The 18,164-nt window shown below is 36.6% G+C and overlaps 1 protein-coding gene across 2 annotated transcripts in view; it reads right to left on the reverse strand.

The window, feature by feature from the left end:
- Window positions 1-2,827: 2,827 nt before the first annotated feature.
- LOC150076141 (acyltransferase PGAP2-like) overlaps window positions 2,828-18,164 on the reverse strand; it is a 227,807-nt gene continuing 212,470 nt past the window's right edge. Inside the window, exon 6 of one of the 2 annotated variants that reach the window (XM_090387593.1) lies at window positions 2,828-2,932. In XM_090387593.1, coding sequence (XP_090243719.1) covers window positions 2,927-2,932 — 6 coding nt within the window. In that variant the 3' untranslated portion in view covers window positions 2,828-2,926. The remainder of the gene's footprint in view (window positions 2,933-18,164) is intronic. The other variant, XR_016547816.1, reaches the window with a different exon arrangement.

The raw sequence follows: 18,164 nt of genomic DNA on the forward strand, positions 1-18,164 counted from the left end.
CCCAATATAATTCGTTCCATTCTTTGCTGTGTAGTTCTCAGCTTCTCTTCCATTCTTTTGGCGAGTGCCCAAGTTTCACTTCCATAAGTCATGGTGGGGAGTATACATTGGTTCATTATTTTACGTTTCAGACAAACTGGGATATTGCTCTTCAGTATGTGACTATATTTCCTGAATGCTATCCATCCAAAATTTATTCTTCTCTTGACTTCCAGCCATTTATCATTATTACAGCTAATAACTTGTCCCAGATAAGTATATGACTCCACCTTTTCAATTACTGCTCCTTCAATCATTATTTCCCTTTCTGTGGCATACTTGTTCATCATTACTTTTGTTTTAGCCATATTCATCTTTAGTCCAAAATCCTTACTAACTGTGCATAACTGATTAAGGTTTTCCTCTAATTCTTTGGGATCGTGGCTTATGACCACAATGTCATCTGCAAATCGTAAATGGTTTAGGCACTCTCCGTTCACATTGACTCCTTTCTGCGACCAGTCTAATCTTCTGAAAGCTTCCTCAAGGGCAGCAGTAAACAGCTTCGGAGATATTGTGTCTCCTAATATGAGACCCCAAATGCAATTAAAAAAAAAAAGAGCCAACTGACAAATTTTAATGTGATTTTCATGTTTAGCAACATGACATTAGTCAAGATTGGATATTTTAGTTTTCGTAACATTTTATGTTTGACGTGCTATCAATGCTCTCTAAATCTGTGGTTACAGGGCAAACCTAACTTCAAATTTGGATTCAACTCATCAAAATCTATAAGATGAACTCTATTCTGTGAGTTAAAAATCAAAAGTTTAGAAACTGTTGTCATTAATAATGAGTCATTATTAAGGTGCCTTATATTTTAGGTTTCTTGGTGGAAAAATTATATATAAATAGCTTAAGTATCTAGAAGGTTGTGCTGTTTTGGATCAGCAAAATGAAAAAAAAATTAAGTTTCTTATGTGCATAAATTCCTTAATTTGAGAATCAATTATTTATCTCTTTTATGCGTGTTGCTGTAAAAAACAAAAAGTACAGCTAGTTCCTGCTTTACGAGTTCCTGGGTTTACGATTTTTTTTTTTTTCCAAGTATCAAGTATCAACAAAATCGAAAATATGAACATTAATTGCAAAAAATGAATGTTAAACATTCATAAATATTGCATTTCAAACCACGTGCATAGCTATACAACACAGTGTACCCTGCTTTATAATATTAATCCATTCAAGAGACACCACTGTATTGTGAAAATATTGTAATGTGAACCCAATAGCACATTGTTTTTTGGTAATTCGTTCCACGACCTCGCAAGTTGAAATTTTCGCTATATAACTCTCTAAAAGGTCATTTTTGTAGTGTAAATTGTATTAGTTACCAATTCAAATCATTAAAGTGCTCTACACTTTCATCATTATCATATGTTCTGTAATAAGAACCAGTTTTGAATGGCTTTGTGATATTTTTCTAAAGCACATTTCTGGAGGTCACGACCATAAAACAATGAAAACAATTTGCACTTTCCGGTTTATTGGGCTTTTCTGTTAGTGCAATCAATTACAAACGGGTAGTAAACTAGATGTTATTGCATTTGCGAAAATACCGATAGCTGGAATTGTGTGGATTTTTATGTTATTATGTTTCCCCTTTAATGGATTTTTTTTTTTTTTTTTTTAAGCTTTGTAAACTTGTTACTCTGCACAAATCGTGTTAGTTGCAATTTGTGTCTTCCGTTAAAAAAATGGTTATGCATGCTATTGAAATTTAAAAAGAAAATAGAAGATTATCTTGGAAATAAAAGCCTCTTAAAGCATTTCCGAAGACAACGACTCGTTGTGCAACAAACTAAAGCGTGCCGAGCCAATAATGAGTGATCAGCGAGTGTGCATTTAGTCGATGATGATAGTGAAGAATAAACATTCTTTAACATTTGTAAGTCATAAATAATTTCTCTATTATTATAATATGCTTAATTTTACAGGCTATGTTTTCATTTCTATGGATAAATCAATCATTGTTTAAACAAACTAATTTCGCTGTTGATAACGTAACCCCTATTTTTAATATTATGTCTATGGAAAATAAATTCCCACTTTACGAGTTATCGCTTTACGAGCACGTGCTAGGAACGAATTAACTCGTAAAGTCGGGAACTACCTGTATATACAAAAATGTTTTTATCTGTAAAAATATTACCTTAACTGTATTTTGAAAGATGTTTAGTCAAATGAATGATGAAAAAATTTAATTTCATAAGTGCCTTTTTGGGCATGAAAATTAAAAGAAGTGATTTTTAAGAAGTAAATTTTAATAATGGAAACAAATTTACCTGTGTTTCTTATGCATTTTAAAGAAGGTGAATAATTAAATACTGCAGTCAAGAGTTCACTAAAAGATATATATTCATATTTATTTTACACAATTTTCAAAAAACTATAATCGGTACGTGTACTTAATATGCAAAATAATTCCATCTCGTATAGATCTGTACCACATAAACCTGAATCCATTAAGTGAATAATTTAATTTAAATAAGAAATACAGGTTTCTGCTTGGATTTCATGTATGCAAATATGTTAAAACTATTTAAACTTACTTGTTAAATAAGTTAACACTGTTTTAAAGCATATTTTTTGTTTCTATTTTAAACAAAGTAAATAAAAATAATTCAAAACAAAGTATCAAAAATTAGGAAAAATTAAGTCAAATAAATTAAAAAGTGGCAATAATTACCACTATGCTTATCTTTTCTTTTCCTGTTCATACGGAGTGGAATGCATTCTTATTCTTTTATGAATGAAATGGGCCAACCAAAATAGATGCTTTTTAATTATTATTTTTTTGGCACTTTTTAACTGCTACTTCAAGTCCTGTTTATAATCTTGTAAAGGAAGAGGTGCACAGGTTTCATTCTGAACATATGCATGCATACTAGACCTAATTGAAATAATCAAAGAACTGATAGATATAAAGGATTTCAAAGTATCAAATACAATCATTTTATAAATAATAAATATTTATTACAATATAAAAGATACAAAATATATTTAAAAAATTCATCTAACAAATTTTCAGTAAAAATGTACAGCAAAAGATATAAAACAATGAGCAGCAGATGATAGCTAAGTATATTAAGGTATTATAATGGTTCCTCAACAGTGTGCTATTCAATTTGAAGCAAAATGTTGTTGTTATTTGGTTTTTAGGAGCATTAGCAACTAAGGCCATATTGCTCCAGGGATATGCGGTGGTCATTCCCTCACCTTTCCACATCCTCCGTATTTGGTAGTCATGGGCTCGAACCCCAGTCTAATTAAGAAGCGTGTGCTATGCACTGCTACTCCTACCCACCTGGCTAAGGAGGCTCCGAAGCAAAATGTAATATTTAATTGTTGTTCTATATTATAATAAATACAAAACTCAGCACCCAATGAGTTTCAATGAATTTTGCAAGAACTACAAATTCTATAGTTATTTCTCCAAGTCTCAGGTATGAGTAACATTTTTAACACAGACATTTTTGAGAATCCTACTATCGATATAAACATTAATGGGAATGCATTTTACACATGTCTTTAGTACGAAACAATGAAAACATTGTATATTACATATTTTTGTTATATAACATGAAAACTTTTCTCTGCATATAGTTAAACAAAGAGAACTGGTGAAGTAGAACTTCACAAATACCTAAATTAAATGGGGAAAAAAAAAAAAAAGCATGTGTACCCTGTACGCATGAAAGATGTTTTATGTGAAAACATCTTTGATGAAATTCAGAACCATTTTAAAATCGAACAGCTAGTTATCAACAATGTAACGTTTTATGCTCATGCCCACTACTTAATCTACCAAACCAACATTTGGAAGAGGTTTGCGAAATCCAAGCCAACAGCCTAATCACGCATTTGATTGTAGCCATCTGTTGAATAGTATGATTGCAATAACACAAGTATTTGTATCATTGCAATCCACATTTTCATTTTTCATTACATTCCATTGTTAGGTACTGCTATATATGTTTTCACATTAATAATTTTCTGAGTAGTGAAAGGGACTGAATGCCACACTGCTTATAGCCTTTGTGTTCGATGCCGAAGTAAAAATTCAGAGCGTTGTCGAGAGTACCAAGCAAGTCAACCTAACAAAATAAAGATGGAGGTAGCAATGAGCGAGCAAACATGACAAAGACTATCAAGATTGCATAAAAGACAAACAGAAAATCAAGTGTTGGATTTAGCAGTGCTTTCAACCAGCAATGCCGTTGCTCCATCTAAAAATAATGTACCCGAAGTGAGTATTAATCATGTACAACATAACATTTCTCCAATTGCGGAGCAGGTGAGTTTAAATGATAAAGCTCCTTTTCCTTACACCGACTACTATTTACAAAGAACGCGCATCGAGAATTTGAAAGGATATTTATGAAAAATGATTTCTGTTCTGAATGCTACATTTGTGATCATCTATAGTTCAAAAACAACACACAGAAACCAGCTGCTAAAGATGCACCATTGATATGGATTACATTTCCCATTGTTGACGTCAGCAGGATCCTTGTGTGTAATAGCTGCAGAGGATTGCTTAAGAACACCATTCCAGTGCTATTATATTAGTAATATAATATATATTATATTATATATTAGTGACAGAGAGGCTTATTTCTCCTCTCTTACCATTTATGCAAATAAGGCACCTGATACACACATGGAGAATACGGCATTCTGGGCCAAGTGAACAATGTGCCTGTTTCAATCAATCTCCCATGGCAAGCGATGGACCATCATGTTGACTGAAACAGGCACATTGATCACTTGGCCTAGAAAGCTTTATTGTTCGTACGCATGTCTCAGGTGCCTTATTTGTGCATAGAAAACACAAGAAAATACACAAGTCCAGTTATTTGATTGGGTTAGTAAGAAAGCAAGTGGTTAAAGCATAGCTTCAATATTTGATTGACACGCCTCTCTATGCCGACCGGGTTAGCCAAGTGGGTAAAGTGCCTGCCTGGCAACCCAAAGGTCGCGGGTTTGAATCCCGCCTCGGGCTTAGATCACAGTAAAATGCAAAAACCTTGGAAGGTGCATTATGGCCACAGAAGCCGATGCGGCAACAACTAACAGAAAAAAAAAAAGAAAAGAAAAGAAAAGAAAAAAAAAAAAAACGCCTCTATTAATTGCATCAAATCATGATAGATCATGATTTGATAATTATGTAACAGTCATTCTTTGATGACAGTCACATGAAAATTAATTTGGCTATAGACGACATAAGCGAAGCAGTTCCGATCGAGGAACGTTGTGGAGAGAGATGATAAATATCATAGAATTGCTTGGGGAAAAACTAACGTACCATAGAGCTTACTGTTTGATGAGCATACAGAGGAACTGTCCTTTCCTAGCACTTATCTTGGATAATTCAGAACATTCAAAGAGAATTTACTTGTGACTACATTCATGATGGCAACACGTGAGCTCAGACGATTTGACCGATGTGGAGTTACTTCATATTATCTCCATTATGTAGCAATGAAGGTAATGAGATTAAGAACGAGACTCTTTAATGGTGACTTTGAAATACACAGGTAAAGATACAAAACTGACCTGCAAGTAAGTTTAATTCAAAGAATACATTAATAGCTGTATCGAAAAGAATTTGGCCTTCCTAAGGACAATTCAAAATTCAACCTACTACTGGGCTTAACGTAAGCACAATCTATTCACCATGATTAGACAGCTTGGTAAATCTACAATGTTCTTGACTTTGAATGCCAATGAAATCAGTTGGCTGTACTTGCTTCAGCTATTGTACAAGCTACAAAATAAGGGGTGCGATATTAGTGAGGATGATGTGAGTGACATTGACTTCATGCAGAAGGCGACGATAGTGAATGAAGATGCTGTAATTTGTGCAATATACTTCAAGAAGGTTGTGGATGTAATTATGAACATATTGAAGTCAAAACATAGCCCATTTGGTTGATTTTACGTGGTCAACTTTTTCAAGTGCACAGAATTTCAACATTGCGGCAGCCAACACTTTGCTGTGGCTAAGTAACGTACCCAAAGATTCTTTGTGCGAGAACAAAGAAGATGCCATCACAGTGATTGACACATTAGTGTCTGTCTTCACTAGCGAGGCTTCAAGGAGCATCAAGCTTCAAACTCCCAACCATACATTCATGTGTTACAAGAAAATAATGCTGGTTAAACGACAGATGCATCCACACGTGATTTTGCAACAAGGAAATGACGTGCTGCAAAATCTTGACTTTCGGTTTGTCGATCAAATCGCCAAACCGGATATGACGTCAAATGACACCTCTTTCATCCCCCTTTTTTTATGAATGGCGCAAACACGAGAGGTATTAGAACCTATAGTACTTAGTACCGTGCTTGGGTTAGAGGTTGAGAAGATGAGAGAAGATATTTGTTGACATTAGACTTGAACTTCTGTAGACTATAATTTTCAGCAAAGACATATGAAGAAAGGTTGGTCCAGAAAACAGCAGTTGAATGAATAAACGAGGAAGATGATTGGTTCTGTTAGTTTCAAGTTGGACAGTAAATGGATGTTGGCAGGTGGCAGCATGTGTTCGGACTGTTTTGAAACAGAGAGAGGGAATTATAGAAGCCAATTCAGAACAACAGTGCCCGTGGAAGTATCCGAAGAAAAGGCATGCAGCAGGAAACAGTACGTCTATGAGACAGCGAGTGGAAAGACTCTGTTAGAGATGAGTCATTAATTAACCTAACTGCCCTCTTCTGAATGGAATCTGGAAGCCTGAGAGAGGTTTTGGGGTCACCGCCCCAGAGGTGGGAACAATATTCCATGGTAGGACAGATTTGCGATTTGTACAGAGTGAACAGCTGTTTGGAAGAAAAGTAAAGCCGAGAGTGAAAGAGAAAACCAAGTTTTTTTTAGATGCAGAGGAAGCAATATTTGTAACGTGCTTGTGCTAAGGGAGATTAGAAGTCAAGGTAATCCCCAAAAGACATATATTAACTTGCCTAGAAATTGGAGTGTCACCAAAGACAAGCATAAGAGCAGAAGAATCCTTTTTGTGAAATATAAGACAAGACTGAGTTTTAGAAGGATTGAAATAAACTAACTGTCTTTGCCCCACTGGAGAATTACCTGGAGATTGGTATTTAAGGAATTGGTAGCAGATATTTGGGAAGTTGAAGCTGACTGAGCAGGGCAAGGTTTCTCAAAATGGAAAGTGGAATACAATGTGCTATCATCGGCAAAACTATGGACAGGATTTCCAGTCAATGGAATGAATTCATTAATATACAAGGGGAAAAGAGTAGGGGAAAGAACAAACCTTGGGGGAAATACCACCATTAGTGGAGAAGTTAGAAGACAGAGAGCCATCTACCATCACGCTCAGTGAGCGATCAGAAAGAAAAGTGGATAATCAAATACAAAAAACAGTTGGCAAACCATAAGATGGAAACTTATTTAGAAGACCTTTATGCCAAACACACTCGAAAGCTTTTGAGATGTCAAGAGCAACTGCTTGTGTTTCAACAAACTTTTCCACTGAATTTGTCCATAAATGGGTAACATAAGCCAGAAATATCACTAGAGGATCGACACTGACAGAATCCATACTGGCGATCGTTGATCAGATGGAAGGTTTCTAGGTAGTTTAAGAGTTGGCAGTTAATTTATTTCTCCATTACTTTAAAAAGAGTAGAAGTAATTGCAATGGGACGATAATTGGATGGGAGGGATTTGTCACCCTTTTTAGGAACTGGTTGGATATGAGCAAATTTCCAAGCAGAAGGAAAAACACCTTTGGAATAAGAAAGTGAAAAAAAACAGGTGGCAAAGAACAGGAGTAAGTTCAGGAGTACAGGTTTTGAGAACAAGTGGAGAAATACCATCAGGACAGGGAGCATTCTTAGCATCGATATTCGTCAAAATTCTTCTGACTTAATACCACAGGAGGCATTGAATAGAGTGTGTTGGGAATGGTAGGAGATGTTTTACCAAGATCATTAATACATGAGTTGGAAGAAAAATGGGATGCTAGCAGGTCAGCTTTATCCTTGGCCGAAGTGACAACAGAACCATCTGGTTTGGACAGAGGTGAGAGCAGAGATGGGCAAAAGTTGCGGCCAATAGCTTTGGCAAGAGACCAGAATTCTAGGCTACCATTAGGGCAAGAAGCAAGTTTTCTTCTCTTAGCCTGTTCAAAATCTAGTTTGACTAAATAATACACTAAACCCCCGCTATTCGCGGTTTTGCGTATTCGCGGTCGCTGATATAACATAAAATGAAACCTAAAAAAACGTGAATTTTAAAGCGCCGTGAACATTTTCCGTCATAAAAAAATATGGGCGGGGCTAAAATTATCTTTCCCGGTCAAAACAGCGCTGTGGGTGGGGAGAGAGGGGTGACAAAATCGCGAGCATGGATGTTTCTCGCTAATTCTTGTTCAGTATGTGTTATGCGCTTGTCATGGAAGGTTTCGTCGTTTGCTTTTAATTTATACACTTATAAATTGAATAAATTTATCAATTTATAAATTGATATGCTTACAAAAGTGATAAATCTACCATTTTGCAGTGTAAAACAGACTTTTTCGAGTGTGTTAACGGAAGAAAGTGACTTTATTACGGACAAGTTCTTTCTAACCCGTACAAAAATATGGCTACGAATAACAAGGGAAATGTGAAAAGATCAAAGAAGGTGATGATATTAGCGAATAAAAGTTGAGTTATTAGATAAAATTTCTAATGGTGGATGTGTCTTCTCAGTGGCAAAACATTATAAAATCAATGAGTCAACGGTACGATCAATCAAGAAATCGGAAGAAAAAATCCGCCATAATGTCCGTGAAAACGTGCTAATTGCTTCAAAAATTTGCTCTGAAACTCGTGATGTTAAATTATAAAAAATGGAACAAGCTTTAAATCTGTGGATAGAAGACCGAACTCAAAATAAAATCCCATTAAGTTCACTCATCACTCGTGAAAAGGCAAAACTCCTTTATCAACACTTTAGCGAAACTGGTGATAGCACTGCAGGATAAGTGTTTTTGCTAGCAAAGGCGCTGGTTTGAAAGATTTGTTTGAAATTTCTAATAAATATTACATTTAATATTAAAGTGTTTTTTATTTTCATTTCGATGCCTTATGCTTGCATTTCACTATGTACTGTCTATGTACATAGTCATATTACGAAGGTACATATAATACATACATAGACAAAATTTTAGACTAGTTTTTCTTATATATTTCATACTTTGGAACGGAACCCCTTTATTACTATGGGAGCCATAACTCAGTATTCGCGGCATTTCTCAGGAACGTAACCCCTGCGAATAGCGGGGGTTTACTGTAATTGGTTTACAATTGTTGCGAGCTTTGGTGTAGGCAGAAAATGAAACTGAAGAATTGGAAACAAGCCAATTATGATATGCAACATTCTTTTCCTGAACAGCCTTAGCATATTTATTGAAAACCAAGGTTTAGATAAAGTACGAGTTTTTAAAGTTGAGTGTGGGATAAAGGATTCCATTCTTACAAGAATAATTTCACCTACACATACTGAGCAAACGTTGACATCAGAAGTTTTGAAATAGCAGTCCGACCAAGGAAAATAAATCTTGCAGGCCATCCCATTTTGCATTCTTGTAATGCCAAACAACATGAGGTAAAGGCTCCATTGGAGAAGAGACAATCACCAAGTTGTGATCTGAGGTGCCTAAAGGACCATTCACTTCGACTGTGCACTTAGTAGGGTTGTTTGTGAGAAAAAGATCAAGCGTGTTTGCTATATGGTTAGGATTGTCCGGTATTCTTGTAGGTAAATGAACAATCTGGGCAAGGTCATTAGTAATTGCAAATCGTCAACATCTTGACCAGCTGCTTCGGTGTGACTAGAAAACGGAAGCCAGCTGGAGTTGTGAAAATTAAAATTAGCATTAGCATTAGTAGAGGCATATGATGCAAGAAAGCAAGCTTATTCAGCATCAGCCAAAAAAAAAAGAAAAAAAAAAAAAACAACCACTACTCCCATTTCACCCCTCAATTCGTTCGAAATACCTGTCCAGCTGAGCCTTAAATTTGTTTAGGCTATCAACTTCAACAACAAGCGATGGATGTCTATTCCACAAACCAAATGCCCGCTGGCTAAAGGCGAATTTCCGCACATCTATCCGACATCCGTCCTTCCTCAATTTGAATTTATGCCCTCTCAGGTGATTATTCTGAGCAAGAGGAAGAATTCCATCGGCATTGAGCATGCTCAATCCATTCAAAGCCTTGTACACCTCTATCAGATCACCTCGGCGATGCCTAGTCTCCAGGCTCTGTAATTTGCAAAACTTAAGCCTTTCTTCGTAAGAGCAACCCTTTGTTCCATTCACTAATCTTGTTGCCCTTCTCTGTACTCGTTCCAGCAGCTCTACATCCTTCTTGAAATGAGGCCTCCAGACCTGTATACAGTACTCAAGGTGTGGCCTGACCAATGCCTTATACAAGGGAATAATCACATCCCTGTCCCTGCTAGAAAAATTCCTGTATATCATTGACAAGACACCATGAGCTACTCTTGCAGCTCGTCTGCACTGCTCAGAGAACTTCATATCTGCCTGCACAATTACCCCCAGGTCCTTTTCATTCTCTACCACTGTCAGCGTAGTACCACAGAGTTGATACGTTGATCTGGGGTTACTGTTTCCCATATGTAGTACTTTACATTTGTCAATGTTAAACTTCATTTGCCACCTCTCAGCCCATCTGCTCAACCTTTCCAGATCCTGTTGCAGCAGCATAGTATCAGTAGTGTCCTTAACAACCCTGCCAACCTTTGTATCGTCTGCAAACTTGGACATTAAGCCTGATACACCATCATCAATATCATTTATAAATACAGAAAACAACAATGGACCCAACACTGAACCCTGAGGAACTCCACTAATAACATTAGTCCACGTTGAGCAGTGTCCATTGATTACCACTCTCTGTCTTCTGCCACTCAACCATCCCTTTATCCATAGCAGCAATTTGCCTCGAATGCCACACTTCTCCAATTTGTGCAGCAGTCTTCCATGCGCAACAGTATCAAAAGCCTTTCTAAGATCCAATTATATAATATCAAAGTTATTCCCTGCATCCAGTTCTTTTGTGACTACATCATAGTATCCAATCAAATTGGTCAGACAAGACCTGCCCTTAACATACCCATGCTGTGTCTGAGCTATAACTGAATTCTTGTCCAGATGATCCTGCAGTGCTTCTTTAACCAGTGCCTCCATTAATTTTCCTGGAACCGAAGTTAAACTAACAGGTCTATAATTACTTGTGTCAGCCTTTGATCCTCCTTTGTGAATTGGGGTTACATTTGCACATCTCCAGTCCATGGGTACCTCCCCTGAGTCCAAAGAAGCTCTCATAATTATGGCTAGGGGTTTGCTTACTTCCTTTGCTGCCTCCTTTAATATAACTGGATAGATCCCATCCACCCCGGGTGCCTTTTTTATGTTTATCCTCAACAATTTCTCCTCCACTTTCCTCTCAGTTATTAGAAAATCATCTAGCTCACTGCCAATGTTTACTTCACCTACGACATTCCCCTTCCTGAATAACTCCTCATGTGTGAATGTAGATGCAAAATACTCATTTAGATTGTTAGCCACCTGAGCTGGATCCTCAACTGTTGAACCATCAACATCCAGTGGACCAATCTGATTCATCCCTTTCCTTCTTGAGTTTAAATAGGTAAAGAACTCTTTTCTGTTTTTCTTTGCATCCTTTGCCAAGGATTTCTCATAATCTGCCTTTGCTGCCTAATCTCCTTTGTGACTTGGTTACAGACCAACTTATATCTATCATAGGCTTCCACGTCACTCATTAATTTGTATGTATCCCATGCATTTTTCTTCTCTGCCATATGTCTCATTAGTTAATCTGACAACCATTTAGGCCTGAACCTTGAACAATATTTCTTGGTTGGTATGTAAAGCCTGGTAGCTTCCAAGATTAGTTCCTTGAATGCTTCCCATTTTGAATTTGCTGTTGGTAACATCATCAGTTGGTCCCACTGTATAGAATTTAAATACTGTCTCAGACCAGCATAGTCTCCTTTACGAAAGCAAAAACCCTTCCCTTTACCTCTGATGGTAGTTACCTCCTTGAGTAAATCCCACTTCAGCACACTGTGATCACTGCCACCCAGTGGTTCATTTATCTGCAGATTCCTAATGCATGAAGAATCACTACTGATAATCAGATCAAGAGTATTACTCCCTCTAGTTGCCTCCCGAACATGCTGGTGTAGAAAACAATCATCCAATAAATCCACAAAAGCCTTGCTAGTGTGTGAGTGACCAACCCACAAATTCCAGTCAATATCTGGGAAATTAAAATCCCCCATTATAAGACTCTCTGATTTACTGGCCCACTCTATTTCCCTGTACAGTATCTTATTATACTCATCAGAGTCATTAGGCCTATAGCACACTCCTACTCTCAATTTTGATTTACCTATGCTTATGTCACACCAAACTGACTCAACACTGCACTGTCCAGCGATGTCAACTGGCTTCACTTCCTTGGATTTTATGTGTTTTTTAACTAATAGCATAACCCCTCCTCCCTTCCTATCCTGTCTATCCTTTCTGTAGACGTTGTACTCCCCAAATTCCAGTTCTGCATTCCTTATATCTGTGTGACACCACGTCTCTGATATCCCAACAATATCTGCCTTTGATGTTTTGAGTAATACCTCAAATTCATCAAATTTATTTACTAAACTCCTAGCATTAGTGTACACGCAAGTATACATGCACCTGTTTCTATTCTTAGCTACCCTAACAGAACCCATGTGTTTACTTGTACCGCAATGACTTCCAGCAGTCTCTGAAATATCCTGCATCTTGTTTTTCAGGCTTCTGCTCATTCCAATAGAAGCAGTGCAAGAATCACTTTCACCTCTGCCCGTGGCTACTGTTAATCCATTAGTCTTTGTCTCCCCCCAAGCTAGCAGTTTTCCGACCCACCTAACACTGCCTCGATAGCATCAGCAAATATTCTTGCACCATTTCTATTTAAGTGTATCCCATCCCTGTAGAAGCAATCTCTCCTGTTAACAAGTACAGTCCAGGCTGAAAAAAATTCTACCCCTTCAGCCTTGCACAATCTTTCCGGGGCCGAATTGATCGACAAGGCTCTCATCATATACTCCCTCCTATCGTGTCTGGGCAGAATTGCAGACACTTTCAAATTCAACCCTACATCACGGGTTGGTGATTTTCCTTGGTGATTTTCAACCCTAAAATCACCAAGGAAAATTTCCTCATCGTTAGGAAAGTTGGACTAGAGAAAGTCAAAGAGCTCCAAGTGATTAGTGGAGTTGGGAGAATGGTAGAGACAACAGATGAATTTTACACAATGATGTAGAGAGATTTTAAGCCGGAGAAGATCGAAAAGCGGAGATTCCAAATTATCAAGTCTCTGACAGGAAATATCGGAACAGACACAGGGACAAGTACCATCTTTGATACGAAAGCAATCATACAGCAAATAATTTGGGCAACTAAGATGAGCAGTAGTTGAATTAACCGATCACTGAAATTCTGTCAGAAAAAGTACATGGGGTTTGGCAGACTGCAAGTGGAAATGGACGTCGTTTGGAATTCACTATTCTGTTATGATTTTGCGACACATTTTTGTGCTGCAAAATGATTTTCAGTTTGTTGAACAAATGGAAAAACTGTAAATGATGTCATTTCTGTGCTGAAAAATCATGACAAATTGGTTTTATTTCAGTCCAAAATTTAGTAAGCACCACCAAAGATGTTTTCACATAAAAAAAAAAAAAAATGTATATGTGAAAACATCTTTGCTGGTACCTACTAAATTTTCAGAGTGCGTGCCATGAATCTGTCAGCGTGCAAGACTGAGTGAAATAGGGCAAGTGTGAGAGTAAATGTAACTTTTCTTCTTTATTATGGACCTCTGAATATAGGTTAAAAAAACCTGAAATGTCCTGTGTACTCATATGTACAGTAAGGCACGTGACTGATGTGGGGTATGTGTCTTGTTGATAGGTGCCCCCAAACATGACTGCAGTTGGGGGTCGCACCCAATTTGGATACTTCCCCACTGCCTGTTCTGACAGCTATTTTTTTTTTTTTTTTAGGAGCATTAGCAACTAAGGCCATATTGCTCCGGGATATGCGGTGGTCATTCCCTGACCTTTCCGCATCCTCCGTATTTGGTGGTGACGGGCTCGAACGCCGGTCTAATCAAGAAGCGTGTGCTATGCACTGCTGCTCCTTCCCACCTGGCTACGGAGGCACCTCTCTGACGGCTATGTGTACCCTTTTGGGTGGCAAGGTGTAGGATACTGATACTGTCTACAGCCGGTCTGGCCAGTGTAGTATATTCTTTAAAACTGATTGCTTGATAGCAATCATCTTCCCCAACATAGGGCACCCTAACCCTATGCCTTTAATTTTCTACAAACACCCTGGGCATCGCCCGTTCCCCTCCCTACCCTAAAACTTCACCTAATGGGCCCTGCTGCCCTAAACACTTTCTGCTATCCTCAACAGCCCTCCCCTGTAGAGTCTGGGTTGCCTCGCAGGGGTGCCTGTTCTGTCTCCTAATCTTCCAATTCCTAGTGAAAGCTTTCCTATCATCCTTTGCCTTCCCTTACCTGCCCCTGGCTAGTATGGTAACTAGAAGTAGGTGGTATTCCATGGGCTCCCTAAGCTAAGAGGCCAGATGAACAAAATAACCCTATGTTACAGTACAGAAACCACATATCACTCACACTATCTGGTCTTTACAGAGTACTGTATTCAAACACAATAGAACTGATTGTGGAGTTGCAAGAAAACACCGGTGCTGCTTGACATTTAACACTATGTACTATATTCCATTCCATATGGCTGATATAACTATTGATGGTCTCCACAGGTTGTTGAAAAAATCATAAATATTTTGCAACTATATTCACACATGAAGTTTTTAGAGATTATCAGATTGTACAATAAAATGCAGTGCATAAAGAATAAATACTACTCAATCATCCAGTACAGGAATACAAGGCATGTTCTAATGGTATTTATTATTATTATTATTTATTAATTAAAGCAGTCCCAGCCAACCAATGGTAACCAGTAAGTACCCGGAAGAGATGATGGTTTGGTTTTGGGTTTACCGGTGCAACAACAACATAGGCTATAAAGTGCCAACCACGATAAATGAGTAGACATATGGAAGTGACAATGACACTATTGGAAGAAAACCCCCTTCATAAAACATAATTTTATGAGCACAAATTTAAATCGAGGGTTTGTTTTTTTTTTTTCCCAGATGTATTCTAGATGAAAAGGTCTGTTTGTATTAAAGCCCAATAGGGCGATTCAAAATTCCTTTCATTCTATAATACTTAGGTTAACTTAGCTCATTTTATATCAACGCTGTTTTTTTCTACAGCGATAACGAATGAAATATCCATCTGGAGCTGTGAATTAATTCTCCATATATGAAATAGAAGAATTTTTATTCGCTAATAGTTATCAACTAAATTTTGAGAAAACATAATACATTTGATTAAAATACACACTGCACTTCATTGCAATAACATAATTTAGAAATTTAATTAATAACTGACCATTAAAAGACACCTAAACATTTTGTAATACTCTCGTTCCTTCATCTGTAGGAATTGTAATAGGTATATAATTATGAAATTACATCTGAATTTCATCATCATTCTACTCTTCTGTTTGGCATGGGTTGAGTCCCTATTTAGATATCATCCTCCATTGTTGTCAATCTCTTAAATCTTGCATCATTTGTTGATAACTCTGAAAGCCTGTGTTTTCCTTTAGGCATTGGAGCCATTCTCTTTTTGGGCCTTCCTGGTGGTCTCTTATCTCCAATTCTTCCTGTCAGTACTACATTGGCAGCCTGTGTTGTTTCATCCGGTTCACAAGTCCAAACCACTGAAGTTGTTTTTTGTAGATCTGCTCTATTATTCTGCATTCAAAATTTAGATCTCTCCTTACTTGTTCATTAGTTTTATGTTCTCTCCAATTTGTTTTATTGATTTTCCTTAGACATCTCATTTCAAATGACATTATTTTTTGCCTTTCTTTCTTATTTATTCTCCAGTTCTTTGATCCATAAGTTGCTGTGGGTATGATGACAGTTTCATATAGTTTCATTTTTAGACTATTTGAGATTTTATTGCTCTTCCATGTTTTTGAGTTTGTTCATGTTTGTCCATCTAATGTTCGGTCTGTGATTAATTTGGTCAATATTACTTAGGTTTCCAGTTATTAGAGAGCCCAGGTATACAAATTTTTGTACTTGTTCTATTTGTTCATTTTGGATGTTTATGTTTGTCTTATGTTTTTTCCAATTTGCATTACTTTGGTTTTATTTATATTAATATTAATTCCATAATTGTTGTTTGCTTTATCGATGTTTGTTAATATTTCTTTTAGTTGTTCTTTGGTTTCTGTTAAAATCACAATATCATCTGCATATTTTATGTGGTTTATATTTTTTCCAATTATTATAGTGCCTCTTTTTTCTTCAATTGATTTCATTAGTTCTTCTAGGTAGATATTAAATAGATATGAAGACAAAGGGCATCCCTGCATGACTTCTTTCTCTATTTCAAATTTCTCTGTTTTAAGGTTGTTGAATTTTACTATTGCTGTTATATTTTTGTAGAAATTATTTACAAACATGATTATTTCATGATCAAGTGGGATTTTTTGTAGTTGCTTCATTAAATTTTCTCTGTTTATAGATTCAAATGCCTGCTTGAAATCGATTAAGCACAGATAAAGAGGTTTCTTCTTATTCCAATATTTTTCTGCAATGACATTTAGTGTGAATATTTGGTCTATTGTTGATCTGCCTTTTCTAAATCCTGCTTGTTCTTCCCCTATTGTTTCTTCATATGTTTTAAGTATCCTGTTTTGTAAGATCCTTATGAATATTTTATATATATGATTTAAAAGGGTAATGGGTCTATAATTCTGACAATTTTCTTTATCTCCTTTTTTGTGTATAGGTACTATTATTCCACTTTTCCAGTCTTCTGGTATATCACCTGTAAATAAAATTATATTAAACAATTATGCGAGGTGTTTTAACATTGCATCGCCTCCAAATTTCCATAGTTCTGCTTCGATACCATCATTTCCGGGTACCTTGTCATTCTTCATTTGGCTAATTGCGTTTTGAACTACTTCTTTTTTTATCAAAGGCGTTTTATCTCTTCTATTATCTAAATCAAGGGAGTTTTTTCCTTCCCCTTTGAACAGGGTTTGGTAATATTCTTCCCATATTTTTTTTAATTTCTTGCGTTTCCTGTTTTTATATTGTTTTTATTTTTCATTGTCAGTGTTTTCGGGATTTATGTTTTAGAGAGTTCCTTTATAACCCCAGTAAGTTGTTTTAGAGTTGTGACGTTTATTTGCCTCTTTGCACTGCTTTGCTTTGTCATCCAACCATTTCCTTTTAGCAGTTTTACATAGGTTGTCTATTTTGTTTTTTAGGGCTTTATATTTTTCCTTTTTGTCTTGACTATTTTCTTTGTTTAGGAGGTTTTTCATTTGTCTTTTTTCTGTCCATACATCTAAAATTTCTGCTGTAATCCAAGGATGTTTTGGTTTTGTTCCCAAGGTTTCTAGGGCTGCATTTTAGTCATTTGTTTAGTTTTCTCCCATATATTTTCCACAGATAATGAATAGTTTATATCTTTTAATGGCGCCTCCGTAGCCAGGTGGGAAGGAGCAGCAGTGCGTAGCACACGCTTCTTGATTAGACCGGGGTTCGAGCCCGTCACCACCAAATACGGAGGATGCGGAAAGGTCATTCAGGGAATGACCACCGCATATCCCGGAGCAATATGGCCTTAGTTGCTAATGCTCCTAAAAACCAAATAACAAACAATAACAAACAATATCTTTTAATTTTTCTTGTAGTGTTTTCCCATAAATTTCCTTTATTTTGTCATCGTCAAATTGTGATATATTTAATGCTGCTCTATTGTAGCTTCATATTTTTAAATTTCCATTTAATTGTTGCTGCTAGCGGTTCATGGTCGATGTCAAAATCTGTACTTCTAAGAGTTTTAACATTTTGAATGGATGATTTCCAGTTGTTATTTATTAAAATGTAGT

The sequence above is a fragment of the Mastigoproctus giganteus genome, chromosome 13 (assembly GCF_048544385.1).
Source record: "Mastigoproctus giganteus isolate SK-2022 chromosome 13, ASM4854438v1, whole genome shotgun sequence".
NCBI lineage: Eukaryota > Metazoa > Arthropoda > Arachnida > Uropygi > Thelyphonidae > Mastigoproctus > Mastigoproctus giganteus.